A 21836-nucleotide genomic window follows, 5' to 3' on the forward strand; every position below is an offset into this window, starting at 1 on the left:
CCCTACTGATATTCTTACCTTTGAACACTTTTGGTATTAATCTAGTCGGACCTTTAGTTACCAAACTAGGTTAATCATTTATCATAAACTCTAAGATTCCATGATCCAAAAAGACATTGAACTCAATGTTTGAAGGCAATGCAATTCTCAATGGAATATCCTTGAGCTCCGGCATGATATTCATAACGAATATTAATGTCATACCAATTTGGATATGGAGGTTGCCACGGTTTCACATAATGCGGAGCTGTTGCTTCTCGCGCTTCAAGTAGCTTCTCGTACAACTCTTTATATGGTATAGGGATAATATCAAAATGAGAACCACCTTTCGTCTTGGATTGAACCTGAGTTTCTGACGTCGAGAACAGACTAAACCTCAATGATTTCAAATTGCATAATTTCTTCTCATTATGGGAGCTTTTACAGTTGTCACCATTTACTGGGTGTTTCCAGACAACTTGTGAATGCAGATGATGACTGTATATAATTTCTCAAATTGGTTAGGATCAGAAGTCCCTTGTATATCTGAGATTGCATGATTATATTCATTGAGCTCTCTCTCTTTTTGTGCATGAGTCTCTTTTCCTTTGACCAAAACAGATATTCTACCCATTATCTTGGACATTTGTTCTTTTATTTCTCGTATCTCCTTTTTCTCTTCAACGGGCATACGATCTTTGGGTGCATAGTTCTCCTCTATCCTCGGAGTTCCCTGAGGATGTCATTCCTTGGTTGCGTCATAGTTTATTTGATCATAAAACTCTTTGTCCATATATGAAAACCTTTTATTTTGATGACCACTCTCGAATCAATACCTTCTAATCATGTTATGCTCATGCAATGCAAACAAAAGAAATCAATATAAACAAGTTAGAGCAAAATAAAATGTATCTCCGAAATAGAAAAAAAAAAGAAAAAATAAAATGGTTAGTATAAATTAATGGAAAGAAAAGATCTTATCCATCATAATATTTATATATATATCCTAACCTCATGCTTTCCAGTTCCATGCTTTGTTTGGAAAAATAAACCTAACCGCATGATTTCTAGTTCGCATGCATTTATTCAGAAAAAAATCAAATAAATTAAAAGACGAAAGTTAGAGTTTATTTCTCCTTTGTGTACACCTATTTGGGTATCTATGGACAGAGTTTCAGCATTGTCTTAGATCGGGTGAATTTCTACGGTTTATTATATGTAGGGTTTCGGTTCTAGGAGTAAAGGTACTCGAATTGTCCTTGTTGGTGCCCCCTTGGGCTGCCAGACCCTCAATCCTTACCCATTATAGGCTTAAGCGGACCGAGTTCAATTCGAGAGGGCACATTTCCCTATGCCTGACACGGAGAATAAACCCACACAAAGATATAGGGTATATGAACCCCTAAAGCTACTTGCTAGGTCTGACACGGAGAATAAATTCTCACGAAGACGTCGCTTTCACTCCCACTTAAAACGGAAATGAGCTCAAGTACAGAGCTTATTTTTATACAATGCACGTGTTGTGTGCGAAGAGAAATTTTCAAACCTTTGACAAAGCATCACAAAAATTGAATCCTAATATTTGAAAATCAATCAAATATTAATATACAAGGAAAAAATTGAAAGAAATCAAAAGAATCGTAAATTAAATAAAATTGAATTCTCAATTTCCATCTATAGAGACAATATATAATCGATTTAGGGCTTGACCAGCTTGGTCCCTAACGGTGTCGCCAACCTGTCGTAATCGGTTTTCGCCCGGGCACAAATTTTCTTGGTGGAAAAATAAGTGAATAAATAAATTACTTTTTTAAGGAAATGTTTTGGAGTCGCCATCGACCTTTTAGGTTAGGTAGATCGAATACCTAAAAATCATCTTTTAAAAGAGTTTTTAAGAAAACATCATTTAAAAGATAAACTGGTCTGCGTATAACAAAAAATTCATTCTTTTTAGTAATAAAAATGGATTTGTGGTCGGTTACATTTGGGGAAGGATTAGCACCCCCACAACGTCCAAAATTAGTACCCGTCGATTTATAAATTGTCTCTAGTATTGGAAGTTTAAGAACTGGGATATAAATTTAAATTACAATCCTATTATTCCATATTCAATTATAGAAAATTAGAAGGAAAAATAGAAAATATTCCAATATTTCCAATCAAAGAGAAAATAATCCCTAAAATGATTTAGGACGAATATTTCTCTTTCCGACTGAAATAATAAAAATATGATAATTCCTCCATGAGAATTTAAGATTAAAAATAACTTGATTCGACTAAATATGCATATTTGATTTTTTAGGTTTTTTATTTATTTAAAATATTAGAATAGGACATCTAGTTACTTTAAGATAGTTCTTTCTTAATATTTAAAAATAAATAAATATTATCCTTTTATTAAATAATAAAAGCAGTCAAATTATACATATAAGTCTTTCATGTATATATATATCCATATGATTAAAATAAAGATAAAGATAAAATAAAGAATAATAATAAAAGAACTAAATTTAAAATATTGAAACATAAAGGATAATAATAAAATTGTAATTAAACAGTGACCAAAATAAACTGTAGGATTAAATTGCAAAAAATATAAATTAATAGCTCTAATTTGAAATATTATGATATATAGGTACTATTTGTGTAATTTAACCATAATTAATTAATCGGGGTTAAAATATAAATTATTAAAATTAAAAGGACTATTTCTGGTATTTTACCCCAAAATTTTACTAATAAGGCTAATGACTAAAATAAAATAAAAGAAAAATTCAAAGAAAAAAATTAAAACACAAAAAATCAATTTCAATGACTAAAACGTAAAGTTACAGATTTGAAAGGACCGCGGACGATGTTTGTTCATTCCCAAATTACACACAGACCCCTCCACAAAATGGCGTCGTTTAGGGAGAGGTATTTAAACCCTTTAATCGTCCCTAAAGGGTCATTTTTCCTCATTTTTTCATTTTGCTTCTCTCCCTTCTCTCTAGGATTCCCTCACCGAAGGGAATCCAACCATCGTCGGCCACCGTGCTCCGGCGTCGATCGTCGCCTCTGGTCACCATCCATAGTGGTCAAAATTTACAAAACTACCCCAAATTGAAGCCTCGTTTACCCTAAAGCCAGATCTAAGCTCCTTTAGTCCTAAAGGTGAATCAATAGGGTTAGATCTATATTTTTTTACCTTCGGTTTTTCGGTTATCCGACGGCGCATGGAAGCTCGATGATGGTAAGGCGCTCGATCTCTTATTTCTATTTTTCTAGCTTTTTTTATGGATTGGTTGTTGTCATTTTTTTCATCTCTGTTTCCGTCTATTTCTTGTTGTGTGTTGTTCGTATCTCTCCCTTGCTTGATGTATTCGTGTCCTCTTCTTTACAGGTGAGTCGATGGCTATTATATGCCTCATCGAAGCTCCCTTCGGACAGGTTACAAGGGTGCCCTTCGGTGAATCACTGAAGCTACGGTGATGACTCACTCTAGGGCTGCGACGTGTGCGGCTATCCTGATGCCTCTGGAATCTTCTGTCGAGGTGACGGCGTCGTGGTAGTAGCTGGAGCGGAGTGTAGAGACGGCAGGCTTCTTATCTAGCTGAGACGGCGGCCGAACATAGCCCTAGGCTTATAATACCTTAGGGTTTCTTCTAGAAGAAATCTAGATCGTTGGATCTATAGCTAAGAAGATTGGCGGTTAGAAGCTGAGATGAAAACCCTAGAAGGGTTCTGCTAGATCGGATCTGGACCGAGTTGGGCTTCCGGGTCTGGGCCTGGATATGCTTTATGTCAACTTGGGTCAGGACCGGGTCTACTGTAAATGGGCCTCCATGTTCTGTTTTGTAAATGGGCTCCATACTTGTAATCAGGCTTGTAATAATATTTGTAATTATTATTATTATTTAATAATAATAATAATAATAATAAAGATAATAAAAAGAATGGACAAAAAATTAGTGTCACATAAATTATGGAAAATTGATAGAGAAAATTTGATTTTTAGAGTGAGTGTTCCAAGTTTCAACGTTGTTGACTAATGATTGCTTTGCTTATTATTATCATTTCAAATAAGTTCTATTACAATGATTTTTTAACATTATTCCATGATTTTTAAAGACACCAATGAAACAACGTTATGCTATTATATTATATTATATTTTAAATAATATAAAAATATGATAGGATGTTACTTAAACTTTAAACCTTGTGTGAACAACAATTTATTCAAAAAATTAATTCGGTTTATCAAGTAGTCTTAGTAATTAAAGGGAGTATTATTTTTTTAAAGGACTTGAGTTCAAACTGATGCGTGGGTGTATATGTGTTGTTAACAATTAAAAAAGATCACAAACATATATTACTTTGCAATCACCTTACATTATTAAAATAATTAATTCGATTCTGAACCCATTGAATGGCCTATGTGATTAAAGAGTGTTGTTCTACCTTGGAGTCATTGATTCGAGCAATTGTATCTATAGTGTGTGTATGTGTTGCTAATAGTTAAGAAATATCATGAACATATATTAACTTGTAATCACATCGTACTCAACTAACTCAAATTTTTTAACTCAAATCAACTCGAGTAACTCAAATACTTATCAATAATTCATCTTACTCTTAATTCCTTTGTTACTTTAAGTTCATTCTTGATCAAATTTGAATCACATGCTCCTCTAACATTATAGAATATCTATGTAACTTCTGTTTCTATTTTTAACAACTTTACACTTTTTATAATTTAGTCCCACGACTTTGCATTTTATTCAATTTGATTTTATTGCATTTTTGGCAAATTCTTTCTTATCATCAATTCTCTGACTTCTTAATTCTCTTATCTAGGGGTGAGCGTTCAATCGAGTTGAGTAAAAAAATTTCAAGTTATTCGAGTTGATAAGTACTATTTTATAACTCGAAGTTGATTTGAAATTTTTTCGAGTTGAATCATGATTCAAATTTTATTTGAATTTTTTCAAGTCAAGTTTTAACTTTTTGTTCATATTTAATTCTGAATATTTATAATAGTTTAGCGTGAATTTGTCTAATTTAACGAATTTCTCTAATAATTATATATATATATATATATATATAATGTTATCTAATAAATCAAATTTCATTTAAAATTGTAAAATATATTTATAATTTTAATTTTTAAAAGAATGTATTTTAGGAGAAATATAGTGACAAGACAAGGGTGAGTAAAAGTCAACTTAACTCGAAAAATTGATTTTTTTTGACTCGGTTCGAAAAATCTCTACTCGATTTGACTTCGAGTTTTAGTTTTATATACTCGACTTGTCTCAAAAAAAATTCAAGTTCAAATCGAGTTGTAAAATACAACTCGAATAGTAACTCGAATAACTAAAAAATATTAGTAATTAGTGGAATGATTTTCAAGTTTGATTCGAGTCCCTCGACTTTGTATGATATATATATATATATATCACATTTGAAAAAAAAATACGAAAATATATATAAGTATTGTATATGGTTATAAAAAAGCATTTAAATTATAATAAAATAATATCATAATTAGGGATGATAATGGGTCGAAACAAATAATGGAACGATCTACGCCTTACGTACGCGTGTCAGATGCCCCAGGAACGTGACGCCAACTCGGATAAGGCGCGGATGACCATCTGCGCCTTTAATGACGTGGCGCCAACTTGAACGAAACTCCATAAATGCGCGGATGACGATCCGTGCCTTTTCAGAAAGGGTGCTAAATCGGTAAAATTAAATCAAAGGATGTCTGACAAATATTTATTTCCCGTCAGGGTGATATATCGGTAAAATTGCCCAAATGTTCCAACTCTACTCTCAACGCCACTGTCATAGCATTGGTAGCATGTAGTTTGGCCTCCTTAGGTGTAATTAACTCCTACAAACTACCACCCTAGAGAGGCCTTCACGAAGATAGAACCAAGTTGTTCCTTCTACTCACTCTGATTATAATATTGGCGGCTTCGCTAAACACCTTGGTGCCTTCCACATAGTTAGGCCCAGGATATCCGACTTCAACCATTTTAAAAATAATTTCGAAAGTTCCTAAAAAATGATATATAAAATACAAGTAACGCCTTCATAAATAAATCTTTAGTTAAGCCACTTTATGGCATTTCTTCGAATACAAGGGATAATTGTTATATAATCTATATATCTCCTCTACAAGATTGATCTTCACACATTAAGACCTCTAAATAACTCCTCTATAGTTGAAGCTCCGGAAGAACATCTCTAGACATAGTATCTTAAGTGTTTTGCATCCCTAGGAAAGTCACGACTTTTTGATAAGTTCACGTGATCTATTAGAGTCAAAATCAACTATTAATTGGTCATATTCATTAAGTTTGTCGACCTATAAATAAACAGCATGACCCTACATCTAACACCAACACTACGACACGCAATAAAAATTTCTCAGTCGAGATAAAAAAATGATATAGAATTAGTTTTTCACAACCTGATTAATCTCGTAACAATACATATATTTGTACTTTAATAATTAACTTTATATGTTTTTTGAACGTTCGTATACCATTGTTGTATTATTCTTTTTGTTGTGTTTTAATTATTTTTATATTGTTTTCATATATCGATTCATTCCATGTTTTCATAATATTTTCACATCTCGATTCATTCCAATTTTCTCAAGGTTTTATTCTAGTAATACTATAAACCTTGCTCATCGCTCTTGCTCTATATAAGTCGACTAAACATCTGTATATTACGTGCCACGCATTCAATATATTTCTCCCTAAATCATATTACCGTTTCCGCTTCTTCTCTGTCATATAACTCCTTGAGCGGTAACACAAAAGCCAGTAAAATCATCAGTTTTCTGCAAACCATGGCTGGGAGAAGGAAAAGAAAGCTCAAATTGTAAGTTGTTTCTCTTGAGTAACCAAGTTGGTAGATTTATCATTTTTAATAAAAAATTGAAACTTTTTGTTGTTTCTGATTATGTTTCATGGAAATTGAAGTTGTATTTTTTTGGATTTAGAGCATTTTGAGCATTTTGATTACATAATATGTGATAAAAATGTTTTCCTTACTGAATAATGAGGTTGAATTATGGAAATTTGCTGTCAAATCTGATATATTTCTCCCATTTGTTTATGGCTTCGTCCTTGGTTTTGGTGTAATTAGATTAGTTTCATGGGTTTGGTAATGCACCCATGTTTTAATTGAGTTGATTTTGAGACATTGCAATGATGGCTAAACATTTTAATGGTTTTTTAATCGGTTCTTAAGCATGCTTAGAAATCGTTGAATATTACTTCGTGGATTGAAGCAATTCAAGATTGATTGTTAATGCATTGTTTTGGTTAGAATTTGAATTTTTATACCTGAAATCAGTCTTTGATTTGTTATTCATGGATAATGATGATGAAAACTATAAAGTCTTGTATCACAATTGCTACTTCTTTTAGAATTCTGACTACCAATAGGCACTCTAAACCAAGTTGGAGATTTTGTTCTTCTCTACATCAATTCCATTTCATTGGATCATTACGGAAGTTTAGTTCTTTATAGGATTTTGAATTCAGGGATTCGAAAATAATTATTTATTGGCTGTTTCTGTTATTTCAATGAGTGATGACAATATAGCTTTTGAACTTGGATTTAGATTTATATAGGTCTTACTTATCCAGAAAAGAGTCATAGAAATCTTTTCTATAACGGTGGATTTTCGGGTTTGGTTTGGCCTAAACAACAAAAGGAAAATCTTATGAAGTTTTTTGGATGCTTGATGTTGTGGTTTCTAGTTTGGAATATTTGAATCTTTTTGTCCCTTTGTCCGTATATTGTTACTTTGAATCCCCCCGGGGTTGTAGGCTTATGATTAAGTCGAATAAGTACCTTTCTTTGGTATATTATGTTCAAGTTCCCAAGTAGTTTTCGCATAAAGTATTTAATGAATGCAAATCAAATGTGTGTTTGTGCTTTTATTTGCCAGTCAAATAAATGTCTTTTAGGCTTATACGCAGGTTCAATGAATGGAGCAAACATCGAGTTTCTAAATTGTTATTAAGCATGATTAAACTATTTGACTTACTCGAGTATTTTAATGTTTATATTGCACACTTCTTTATAATTCTTTAAAACTGATAGCCCATTTTAATAGTGGTTATCCTTTTTGTTGTATATATTAGCAGAAACTGTGAACGGGGATGAAAGACCAACAACAGAAGATGGAAACGGGAGGTTTGAGCTACAAACATGGTCAAGTCTTCCTGTAGAACTTTTGGATTTGATCATGTCCTGCCTCTCACAAGAGGACAACATTCGAGCATCTGCGGTCTGCAAGAATTGACACAAGGCTGCAGTCTCAGTTCGGGTTGTTGTTATATAGACCCGGAAACCACCGCATATTTTTCTTTAATCCCTTCACTCGAGAGACGGTAAATCTTCCTAGCTTTGACTTTGCATCTCAGGTAGCCGCTTTCTCTTGTTCCCCGATGTCTACCAATTGTGTGGTCTTTTCAATTAGGCACGAAGATCCAGTTTTTGTTCCTATCAGCATTTGTCATCCTGGGGCATCGGAATGGACCACTGCTAATCACCCGAGTCGCTTACCGTTTGTTAGTAGCTGTTGGGACAAACCCGTTTTCTCCAATGGAGCCTTTTATTGTGTTAATTTCACTGGTTGGTTAGGAATTTATTATCACCGAACGCAATATTGGAAAGTTATTGCTGCGGCTCCACCAAGATTCTCCGGTTACTTTTATGACAAACAATGGTGGAAAGGAAAATATCTGACTGAGCACAATGGAGATATCTTAATCATCCATACAGTAAAATTCGAGAACACCATTGTATATAAACTGGACCTATCAGAAAAGAATTGGAAAGCCTTCGTGGTGGGACTCTTTTTGCGAGTTTCTTCTCATCTCACTCAGGAACTAGTCTCCCTGGAATAACGCCCAACAGTGTCTACTTTCCTAAATTCCGTTTCTTTGGGAAGCGTTGCATATCGTACTCATTCGATGACAGTCGATATTAACCCCGTAAACAGAAGTATAACTGGGAAGAGGAACCTATGTTCGAAAGTGCATGGATCCAACCACCCCCGAGTTTTTGGCCCTTGAAGTGAAGTAGGAAGCAGTGGAAGATGAAACTGAAGTTGGTGTAGAATCTTATTTTTGTTTGTTTTACCACAGATGAACATTTTTTTGGGGAGCAAAGGAACATCTTTGTCATCCTCATTTCTCTTACAACCTTTAACATCGTGGTATATTTTTAGGGCATGGAAAAAGGTTTTCCATTCCATGTTAATGACTTCATCTTTAGTCAACAACTTAAGTTACAGATTCAACAATTACTTTATCGTCAAGAAAGTATCTCTTTAATTGCAAATGTTTTGACAACAAAATCTGTAATTGCAAATGCTTCAGCGACGTCGTTGTTGACGACATAATCAGCATCCTGAAAATCATAAATTAGTTTAGGTTATACTTTAGTTAAAATTCTAATGTGTTATGATTGTTTTAGTATGCTTTGGTCTACTTGTTTTTATCTACATTTGTGTTGATTGGTATAAGATTTTAATAGTTTATATTATATTGATTTTTTATTTATATCTGAACTATATTTAGTTTTTATTTAAAATTCTAGCACAGGTTTTATCTCGAAGGCTTGCTTCGTGTATTAATGAAGTTGTTAGTAAAGTGCAGCTTGCATTTATCTCGGGAAAACAAATCTGTGACTGCTCTCTGATCGCTAATGAATTATGGACTTTGTGTGCTGGTCCAAGAGCAAAGCATTAGTGTTCAAAGTAGATTTTAAGAAGGTTGTGATACAGTTGATTGGGCATTATTGGATCTTATTATGTGGAAGATGAGTTTTGGATCTAAATGGAGACAGTGGATGAAGTTTATTTTTGAAAGAAGGTACTTTGTATTAATATATTTACAAAATACACTACCTCAAGGACCTATTAAAAAACCTCCCTAAATCTAAATGGAGGAAAAAGAGTATGCCTTGAGGTAGTAGGAAGCAAAGTACAGTAATAGATAGTCATTCAAACATGGCAAAATCCCACCCTACAACAGACCATAAACAAAGAAAGCTAGTTATCCATCCATTGTACCCACTAACCAGCCCCTAACCTGTGTAAAAAACAGCAGAAACAGCTGCTGGAATAACGATCAGAGCAGTTTAAAACAGTACCAAAACAGCTAAGAAGCATCAGACCAACGAACAATCGAACATTACAGTAAAACCAACACAAAGCATACATCAAAAGCTCAAACAAAGGCTCAAAGCAACTACTTCGATCGTTACCAACAGTCACCAAGAGTAATGGACTCTGGGGTTCGAACGAAATCTTGAACAACAGGAATTTGCATCGGCCATAAATAGTTCACGTTCAAACCCCTTCTCGATCTTGAGGGATCTTCGTCAAGTTGTCCTTTATCCCCTCTGCTCTTCAATCTTATTGTCGAGGCTTTTACTGTTTTACTTTCAAAGGCCGAATCGATTGGTATGTTCAAGGATCTTTCTTGTGGCTCATGTTGCACCGTTCTTTCTCATATTCAGTTCGTTGATGATTTCATTATATTTTCAACTGTAAGTGTTGTTGTTCGAAACATCAAAAGGGTACTTAGCATTTTTTAAGTTAGGACTGGTCTCAAATTGAATCTAAAAAAGACCAAGTTATTTGAGATCAATGTGGAAGTACCAAGGTCCAGTGTGGGGTTGATTCAATTAAGTGTTGCTGTGGTCAGTTACCCTCATACTATCTTGGTCTCCCCTTGGGTCACTCCAAAAAATCGGTAGGGTTGTGGGCTGTGGTAATCAATTTTGGACAAGTTTCAGAGTCGTCTTGATGGGTGGAAATCTAAACTTCTATTTAGTGCTATGTTGAATAGATGATTGACATGTTCATCTGGATTGCTTCTTCGAGTAGGTCGATCCATTGGATCAGTTGAGAGAGCTTATGCAAGCCTCTCAAAGCCGATGGCCTTGAAATTTTTTATCTTGATATAAAAAATCGAGCGATGTTAAATAAATGGTTTTGAAGGTTTGATTGCGACTAGAATAGCTTACGAAGGAAAGTAATGAGTCCAAGCATGATTATGATTCTCCATCTTACTTCCTACAACTCCTACCAAGCGTGTATCTTTGGAGAGGAATCATTGTCCCGTGCCAAACGTAAACGACCTCTTCATCAGCAAGTTACGTTGTGTTTTAGGTAATGACAAGCCACTCAATTTTATTCCTAAGATTTTTTGCTATAGTAGCCCTCAAAGTGGGTAAGATGGTTGATTTCGGAACCAAGATTTCAGGAATCTGGGAATGAAAAATTGAACTCCGAAGACCTCTTTTTGATTGGGAAGTCTCTGTCTAGAATTCTTTCAATCTTTTGCTTTGGAGAGTCTCGGAGAGTTGCTTGACTTTCGATAGTCTACATTGGTGTGGATCATCATCTGACTGCTGTAAACCTAAGAAGTATTGCCTAGCAATAAGATGGTGCTGAGTTTAATGAGATATAGAAAATGGTGTGGTCTAAATTGGCTTCTTCCAAGATCGAGACATTCGTGTGGAAAGCGAATATATGGTACAAAGGTTGAATTAGCGAAGCGAGGATCTAATTGTATTAACTCTACTTTGTGTGTTCTCTGTTCAAAAGAAGATGAATCTGTTACTCACCTTATGTGTCATTGTTAGTTTCGTGGAAATTTTGGCAGCGTTGGTTCATAATTTCGGTTCTTTATTATCCATGTGGGTGTCTGCTCCAATCAGCCTTTGATCCGTAAATATTTAGGAGCTTGCGTATGGTCCCTATGGCTCTTTCGAAATGAGATCATCTTCAAGAATATTAAACTTGATGAAAATCAGTTATTTGATATGGCATTGTTGAGAATTAGCTATTGGTGTAAAAATAGTTGGCCAGATTCCTATAAATCAGTTTTTGATATCCCGCCTTTCCCTCGTCCTGCTCGAGTAGCTCAAGTAATCCATAATAAACCTTGGGTGTGCTTGTGGAAAGGGCCTCCTGCTGGCTCACTTTAGTTTAATGTGGATGGAGTCGTCCGTGAGAGCTTTGGGGCTGCTGATATAGGTGGTATTTTAAGAGATCGTGACGGAGTTCTTGCTAGATTTTCGAGAGCTGCTGGTTTGTAGGATCCCTCAAGTGTTGCCGTGGTGGAAGCTTGTCGCTGCTTTCTTGACTCAATTTGGTTTCCCTCGTTGAATCTGATAACAATCTTGTGGTTTCTTGGATTAATGCTCGGACCTGTTTTAGTTTCGATAGTCTGTTCTGTCATCAGCTATGTTGCATGGAAGGTTCAGGTATCTCGAGAGATGCTAACGGTGACGCGGATGCTTTGGCTAAGGAAGGTATTCGTCGCCTCTGTTCATTTGCGTGCTTAGGCCTTCTTAGTGGTCAGCTTTGCATCCTTTAGAAGCTTAATTATGTTACCTTGGGAATTGGTTTATCGTTGATGTAATTGACGCTGTGCTATATGTGCTCTTTCCTTTGGTTATCTGCCCCATTGTGTTCCTTGTCCTCCTTTAACGAACATTTCGACTTTGTTTCAATCAATGCCCATCATATAGGGGCATACATGCCATTCGTTGTAAATTAAATTTTAAATTCTCCCTTAATTTTGTTTTTCACATAATTACATCAAAAATAAAATATAACTTAATTAAATTATTTGACTTAATACTTTTAAAACTCATACAAACATAGTTTTATGTATGTAATTGAGATACATTCATATTATATTTAACATACGTAAGAAGCATTTTAAAAAATAATAGTAAATCCAAAACAATACACAGGTACTGATACCAAAGAAAAAAACGATACACTGTAGTTTTTTTTAACTGCCATCTATTGACTACCTTATAGTTTAGTTACAATGCTTTCCCTAAAATTCCAACTTTCTTTTAATTATGCTGTTATTCCCACTGCAGTTTTGTAAGAGAAGATATCATTGTCAATCTGAGCCGTTGGAATTAGGCCAAATATTATATCACTATGTATTTCCACAGATAAACATCTCCCATAAGTTGCCTACTGCCGGCTAATTCCTAGCCTCAAATATAACCAATCTCACTTTTTTCTTTTTTCCTCTTCTCCAGAAGAAATGAAATCTAATATGGATTATACCGATTGCGTCCTCGGTAACTGTCACTGCTGCTCCGTCTTCTGCCGCTTGAGCCACTACCACCACCTCGGCTGCTACGTGACTGAGGTGGATGCGTCTCTGGTTGCGTTCTAGGCTGTTGGCTGTACAAAACAATTTCTCAGTGTGAATGCCATCACAAGAATAAACAAAAACTACAATATTCATGCATATTAATATTATAAGTCGGCCTATGTTACAGGAACAGAGCCAAAGAGTCTGCATGAGTTCGAGTCAAATGTCAATTTGGCTCCATATTGAGGCAGAAGAATAAAAGAAATTTAGATGTAGATTGAGCATATGTATGAACAAACAATAAAGCAGGCTCGCATGAATTGCAATTACAGATTCATGGTTAAAACTTACAGCACATATCCGATCCTTCCGTCAGGCAAAATCATTGGCATCATCACCATTCCAGCAGGAGTTGGACCATGCCCATAGATTAACGGCTGCAAGATTTTAACGTAAATAGCAAAACATAGTAAAAGAAAATTGTTAAATTTGCAAAATGAAATAAATAATCAGGTATACAGAGAACCTTTGAAAACCAGTCTCGTAAGCTTATTGACAATTAATATTAAAATATTATAGCGAGAAGTACAAACAATGTGTGTCTTGCTGTTAATATATTACAAATAATATTCACTAATCATACGATAACTATTAGCTTCTTATAGGAAAGGAAATTCTTTGTAGGAAACAATGGCCTCTTATTTATTCTTGATTCTGCAACTGCAATGCTCCTTTAAGAGGAGTAGAAGGATAAAATCAGTGTCCACTATACATACATAGATTACACTACAATGGACAGCAGTATGTACCAATTTTAGATTAGTTACCAAGTCATCTTGTCCACAAATCAAAGATTATTTCATCTCAATAAAAGGGTAATGTCAGGTTTACCAAAACTCAAATTCAATCTATACCTCATTGTCTCAAAACAAGACAAATCTAGCTGATCCCACATAACACTCGGTGCAGCTTAAAGTCATAATCGAAGGCTTGCAATAGGAAGGGGGGGATAATGATTATGAATCTTAAATCAGTAAATCACCCAAAAGGGCACTGCCTTTGCAGCATCAAAATTTCTAATGGAAACCTGCCAAATGATTTCCTTTCCCAACGATGTCCAAAGAAACAATAACAAATTAAAATAATAGAGTGATGATGTCTGTAAGACAAAGTGATGAGAAAAAGTTGCATCTCACCTGCCCATATCCTACAGGACCAAATCCCATTCCAAGACCACCATATGCTCCCGCAGGTAAACCAAATCCCATAGGAGGGAAGCTTGAATCTAAGGTTGAATTCTGGAAGCCAGATCCTCCAGAAGACTTCTGATCTGCTTGTGGTTTTGCAAGAGAACACTCCAACACTTGACCTGTCAATGAGAAAAAATACAACAAAATATCATCAACAATGCCATTTTATCTCCAAGGAAAATACAGGAAGTTGATAACAGCTATAAGATAAAGGAGCATCTCTTACCATCAATCTCGTATTTTTTAGTATTCTTCAATGCTTTCATAGCACTTGACCTCTCTGCAAAATGCACAAACCCATATCTGCTGTCCTCCTTTCCCACTTTTGCAGGCGGAACTACAATTTTTGTGATCTTTCCGTGATGTTCAAACAGCTTCTTTAGGTGATCTTGTGTTATATCATTTGGTAAATTCTTGACATACACTGCCTTAACCTGCACCATGTCGAACATTATTACTATAGAACCATCTATACCAATACCTAACTAACTACAGCCAACATTGGAATATAGATTATAAAACCTGAGTTGGAAGAAGATTCAGCATTTCTAGGGTCAGCCCAACTAACAGTTGGAGCTTTATCTTCAAGCTTAAATGTTGGCTTCAACATCTTCTGTCTTGAGTATTCAGCACATGCATGATTATGGTACTCAATGAAAACAAATCCACGGTTTCGGGAGAGGTTCAATGGGTCCTATCATATCACGCAGGTGCTATCAAAATCTAATACAGACTAGCACATAAGGAATATTACACTAGATCAGTCACTTAAATTGGGATGTGAGAGACAATATATGCATTAATGCACAAACCTTCAACAATTCAATACAATTGACTCCAGGCTCCACTTCTGTTACAACCTTCTTCATATCTTCCTCCCCCCAGCTTCTTGGAATATTACCAATGAACAACTTATTCTTTGCTTGAGAAGTTGAACATTTTATCTTTCTCCCCTGAAGAAGACAAAAAGGAGTGAACAAGAAACGGAAATTTGTTTCAAAATAGAGGAAATATATTGGAAACAAATAAATAACAGCTATATTGTTATGTCAAGACCCACTAGAATCTGTTGACACAAAAAGCAGTGCATTTTTTCTCACCTTGAATTCAGAATAATTTAGCTTTTCAAAAGCTTTGGAAGTCAACTCCTTGGATCTGAAGGTCACACTAGAATTGTTATGTCAAGCCCCACTAGAATCTGTTGACACAAAAAGCATTGCATTTTTTCTCACCTTGAATTCAGAATAATTTAGCTTTTCAATAGCTTTGGAAGTCAACTCCTTGGATCTGAAGGTCACAAAAGCATAACCCTTGGATCTGAAACAAATAAATAACGGCTATATTGTTATGTCAAGCCCCACTAGAATCTGTTGACACAAAAAGCAGTGCATTTTTTCTCACCTTGAATTCAGAATAATTTAGCTTTTCAATAGCTTTGGAAGTCAACTCCTTGGATCTGAAGGTCACAAAAGCATAACCCTTACACTAACCTAAATCTTTCCCCTTCATTATCCTAACCCGTAGTCATTATATTTATACATTTAGGGGTTGTTTGTTTACTTCAGAATGATTAAGCGCTGAATGATTCAAATGCTGAATGATTCAAATGTTGAATGATTCAGAGGCTCTGAATGACTGAATCATTCAGAATGTACTTCTATGCTGAATCATTCAGCACTTTTTTGCTGAATCAGCCAGCACTGAATCATTCAGAAGTGCGAAACAAACGCGCTGGAATAGTTCCATTAAGAAGCAAACAAACAGCCCCTTAGTCAGTCTAAATAAGAAGTAAACAACTAGCTTATTAATTAGCAATGTTACCTCTGTGAATTCTCCTATAGATTCACAGAATCTCTTCAAGTCTTCTTTGGGAGTGTCCTGAGGAATGCCACCGAGGTAGACCTCTGATCCAGCATGCTTCTTTTTCCTTTCTTCCTCTATCTCAGAATCATTCATCTCCTCATTACCATCAGAGCCATTCCAAACATCAGCAAGCTCAGCATTCTCGTCCTCATCTTCCACCTCCTCTTCAACCTCCTCCTAAACTTCCACTTCCTCCTCTTCTTCTATTTCTTCATATTCAACCTCTTCCTCTATAGTCTCTTCAGGTTCATCGTCCCCTTCAAGGTCCACCTGCTCTTCACTATCTTCCCTTGTCCTTGCCATTTTATGTATCTAATAAAGCAAAGCTTGCAAGACAACTGTGAAGGAAGCACAGAAGCCAGAAGCATTGACAAAAGAAAAGAGTAGAAACGTGTAAAGGAGGAAACAAAAGATGAGAGGCAAAATGGTGTTGCAAAAAAAGAAATTTGACTGAATTTGTCCATGAAGATGTATATGGCTTCAAAGGAGTTCGCAACTAGAGTGGTTCTCAGAAAAGATAGTCAAAAAGAAAAAAGAGAAGCAATAGAAATAGGCAAGGAGAGTTCTGAACGATAATCAAGAGAATTCTGATGCGCAACAAAGTATTCTTGAAAAAAGATAATAGATACAGCCATTTGCCTCGAAGAAACAATGGCTAGCTTTATTGATTATTTCTATATCTGGGAAAAATCATTCACAAAAGGGGGAGAAAAAAAAAAGGCAGAAAATAAGAAATGAGACATTGAACTAAAAGACAAATATATAGAAATAGAAAGAATACAATAATAGATTCCAGAAAAATAAAATTGCACACAATTAATTGTTATGATAATGCAGCCATGCTCGAATCAAATGGAGAATAGGGTTCAGTAATTAATTAAAACATTTGCCTCTCCCACCTTTTCAGATTCCAACCCATCGTGCATCAATGGAGTATATATATATATATATATATATCAACATGCAATGAAATATAAAGGCTTAGTTTTCTAACGTTTTAATTTTCTTCGACTTACCTCACCATTTCGTCAACAAATTTATGAAATTAGAAACATAAAAGGTACGAAATACACTGTTTTTCAAATTTTACCACATGTAAATCTTAGCGTTTAACAATTTCAATAATTTAATGAAGAAACAGGAAAAATAAAAGCAGTAAACCTCCAAACGATTTCGAATTCAATATAGCTGGAAACATCAGTTCTCATAACAGAACAAGGGGAAAATAATTGAACATTCAGTTTCGAACACAACGAAGATATTGGTGATTATGTATATATAAATTAAGAGAGGGAAAACGAGAGCTTACCGAGCTCGAAAATTTGAAGAATTGGAGGAAACCCTAGAAAAGCGTGATGAGGGATTTTGCTACGGAAACCCTTAAATTTTTAGATTCAGGGAGGATTTTTTTTATTTAACCAGGCTTGAGAATTGGATTTGTAACCTAGAATGAACATTTATTTTAGAGAAAATCGCCTGACCAAAAAAAAATTATAATATACGATTTTAACCAATTTTTTTTGGATTTGCCAAAATGACCAACAAAATCGCAACGCGAAATAAAAATCGCAACGCGATCCCCAGAATCGCAAATCAGTTTCCAAAATCGCAACGCGATTCTTGAAAATCGCAATGCGATAGTACAAATTCGCATTGCGATTTTCCAAAATCGCAACGCGAATATGAAAATCGCAACGCGAACACATAAATCGCAACGCGTATCCGTAAATCGCAACGTGTATCCGTATATCGCAACGCGTATCCGTAAATCGCAATGCGTATCCGTATATCGCAACGCGTATCCGTAAATCGCAACGAGAATCTGTAAATCGCAACGAGAATCTGTAAATCGCAACGATAATCCGTAAATCGCAACGAGAATCTGTAAATCGCAACGATAATCCGTAAATCGCAACGAGAATCTGTAAATCACAACACTGAAATTTTGGGTATATAACACTGAAATCATAAACTAAATCCCTAAATCGCAACTCATTCCATCTCCATCTATCACTCTCTCCGGCGACATCCGTTCCTATATCCAACGACATCCTTCCCAATCCGGCAACAGGTTTTAGTTTCGCAGCCCATGAATCTTCAACTAAAATTGTCTTTACAAAAGTTAACTTATGAAACTCTAATGCTACGTGTTTCAAATAAATTGAATTTAGAGCCCCTAAGTGGATTTAGGCTATCTTATCAGAGAAATGGTAAAGTTTATTTGTTACCGACAATGAAGATGTTGAACGATTCATTGCTTACATTAGTGTTTCACAGATGATTTTACATTGTATTGTTGAACCTAGAAGTAGTATTGTGGGTTAGTAGCGGGTAGTAATCAACTAAGTTTTTCCAAAACCCACACCTTTCTCTAATCCAAATCCCAATCAACTTTCAGCACCAAATTCCGTTTTTTCGTATTGACCAGTTAGACGATGATGAGCCAACATAAAAAATTGTGAGTACTAGTCAGTATTCGAAATTTGGTCTTGGTCAATATCCGGACTTTGATATTGTCAATACACGAATTTTGATGATGTTTCAGAAGAGAAACAGACCCTGCGTGTAATGATTTTGATATTGGTCAATACCCTAATTTTGATGTGAAACAGCCGTTGCCGAAGAATGTATTGTTGATGATATGAGGAGGAAGTTACGACTGTGAATGAACATGTGAACATCCATTCTGTAATTCATATAATCCTGAAGAAAAAGAAGAAAAAAATCCCCAAGAAAAGAAAATGCCACGGGCGTATACTGGAATATGCCAGAATTACTTCAGATACCGGAAGAAGAGTTGGTAAAGAAAGCAGTTGATTGTTACCAAAAGTTATTCGTATCAGAAAGATGATTGTTTTGATACAAAGGAAGACTTGAAGATAGCTTTGTATACGAATGTGGAAGATGGCTATCAACTAAAAGTTAACAAATCAAGCAAAGATCGTTTCGAAACAGGTGTATGATTGAAAAACTGTATGTGGCGAATGATTGCAAAGAGAATAAAAGATTGCGAAATGTTTCAATTAGGACTTTTATTGATAAACATACATGTTCAAGAACCCAAGTTTTTTCCTCACCATAGACAGGCAAACAAAAAGGTGTTGGGTGTTTTCTGGCTGAGTTAATGTTTTTGAATGCAGGGTATATCGGGGACATGAAATTATGACTGACATGAATGCTCGGTTCAAGATTAGTATATCATATTCTCAAGCTTGGAGAGCCAAATGTTGCCTTGGAATTGTTGAGGGGGTCGCCAGAAGCATCGTTTGCCCAACTGCCGGCTTATTGTCACAATTTAAAGCTGAAAAATCATGGGTCGGTAAATCATATCAAAACAGATAGAGATGGACGCTTTGAGTTGCTGTTTATCGCCATTGGTGCTACGGTTAGTAAATCAATATAATTTTGTTGACTCATTTTTGTTAGTTACATGCATTTCACATTTAAATGATTATATTTCTTGTGTATATTATTTTGTAGATTCGTTCGTTTTATTCCTTGCATGCGCCCAGTTATTAGTTGACGGAGCACATTTGAAAGTCGATACCTTGGAGTAAACTTATTAGCAGTAGCCATGGATGCTAACATGGGATATTGCCAATAGCTTACGGGGTTGCAAATCTGAAACCTCTGATTCATGGACATGGTTTATGGGGCATCTTAGGGATTGCATAGGTCCTATTAGCAATCTGACAATCATATCCGATAGGGCAAACTCAATTGACAACGCTGTTAGAAGGTGTTTCCCAGATGCTTTTTCATGGACTTTGTGTGTTCATTTGTATAGAAATCTAAAATCAAGGTCTGCTGGTATAAAAAAGCACAAATGGACATACTGGAAGGCTGTAAAAGCTTATCGGGAAGTGGATTTCAATAAGCATATAAATTGTTTAAGACGTGTTTTGCCTCAGTGTGCTCAAACACTAGAAGATGTCGGGTTTGAAAGATGGTCAAGAGTACATCAACTTGGAGCAAGATATGGTTTCATGACGTCTAATAGTGCAGAATCAATCAACGCTCTAAGTCGTCATTCCGGAAATTACCCATTACTATGTTAATGGAGTTTTTCGAGCCTCTATTCAACAGTGGTACTACAAGAAAAGAAACCATGCAGGTATTATTTCTTTGAATTCGTAACTTATCATATTTATATATTTTACTAAGTATTGTTTATTTAAATTTACAGGAACATTGGAACATCGTGTTACACCATGGACTGAAAAAAAGATACGAAACGTGTTGTGAAGTCAACGTCATGGAGAGTTGAACCATGTTCAAACACTTTGTTTCAAGTACTGGATAATAACTTAAATGGGCTAGTCGATCTAAATGCAAAGACGTGTAGTTGTATGAAATGGCAAACATCTGGTTATCCGTGTGGCCATGTTATAAAAGTTGCTCTTCATTTAAACCAAGATGATTCAAGCGCATACGCTATGGATTGCTACACTACAGAAGTTTATCGACAGACTTATGCCGAGATTTTCTACCCTATTCCACATCCTTCTGAGTGGGACATACCAGATGACTTACAAACAGTTTTGCCACCAGCCATGGACAGAAGGCTACCTGGCCGACCAAAAAGTCACGATCGTATACCGTCTAAGGGTGAAGAGAAGAAGAGATCGACATGTAGTCGGTGCAAGGAAAGTGGTCATACAAGGTTGACATGTGGATCACCAGTGCCATCAAAATCATCTTTTCCTCTACCCAAAATATGGATCCTCATCAAAATCACAATTGGCTTCACCTTTTGGGACTGTTAACTTAGGTGATTTTTAAAATGCAAATGTTGTATTATGTGGATTTTATGTGTGAACTTTTAACATTTTCAGTTGAATTAATGACTCAGGCCAACCATTTTGACTTAACCAACTCTTGTTATTCAGTTGTTATCACTATTAGGCATGCATTTGACTATCGCAACACGGAAATTACAATCGCAACGAGAGATCGCAATGCGAAATGAAAATCCCAACATGAAAATCGCAATGCGGAAATGAAAATCGCAATGCGAAATGAAAATCGCAATGCGAAATGAAATCGCAACGAGAGAATCGCAATGCGAAATGAAAATCGCAATGCGAAATGAAAATCGCAACGAGAGAATCGCAATGCGAAATTAAAATCGCATTGCGATTCTCCCGTTGCGATTTTCATTTCCGCATTGCGATTTTCATTTCGCATTGCGATTCTCTCGTTGCGATTTTCATTTCGCATTGCGATTTTCATTTCGCATTGCGATAGTCAATTTTGCCTTCAACATAATGCAGATTGAAATCAACAAAATCAACCATTACATTTCAATCAATTAAACAAGCACAAATAAGAATTATATTCGCATCAATTACACAAATCAACTTTTACAAATCATCTTTTACAAATCAATTAAACAATCAAAAAATAAGCAATAATTCTATTTCCGATCATCTACTATTGAATCAACTTTTACAAATCAATTAAACAATCAAAAAACAATCAATTAAACTATTGAATCAACTTTTGCAGCCATACATCATTTTCACGCAGTTCACTTCTGAGATTAACCTGCAGAAACCAAACATTTGCTCAAACAACACTTTCTACACATCTA

General features: G+C 35.3%; 1 protein-coding gene and 1 pseudogene across 1 annotated transcript; one reads left to right on the plus strand and one right to left on the minus strand.

The window, feature by feature from the left end:
- Nucleotides 1-8322: 8322 nt before the first annotated feature.
- Nucleotides 8323-8915, plus strand: LOC120177830 (F-box/kelch-repeat protein At1g57790-like). Its single transcript, XM_039183835.1, has one exon. It carries the CDS (start codon nucleotides 8439-8441, stop codon nucleotides 8898-8900), a length of 462 nt encoding a protein of 153 aa, XP_039039766.1. The 5' UTR covers nucleotides 8323-8438; the 3' UTR covers nucleotides 8901-8915.
- A 3928-nt stretch (nucleotides 8916-12843) lies between these two features.
- Nucleotides 12844-17676, minus strand: LOC120177831 (annotated as a pseudogene).
- Between the last annotated feature and the right edge of the window lie 4160 nt (nucleotides 17677-21836).

The sequence above is a fragment of the Hibiscus syriacus genome, unplaced genomic scaffold, assembly GCF_006381635.1.
Source record: "Hibiscus syriacus cultivar Baekdansim isolate YM2019G1 unplaced genomic scaffold, ASM638163v2 tig00112339_pilon, whole genome shotgun sequence".
Lineage (NCBI taxonomy): Eukaryota > Viridiplantae > Streptophyta > Magnoliopsida > Malvales > Malvaceae > Hibiscus > Hibiscus syriacus.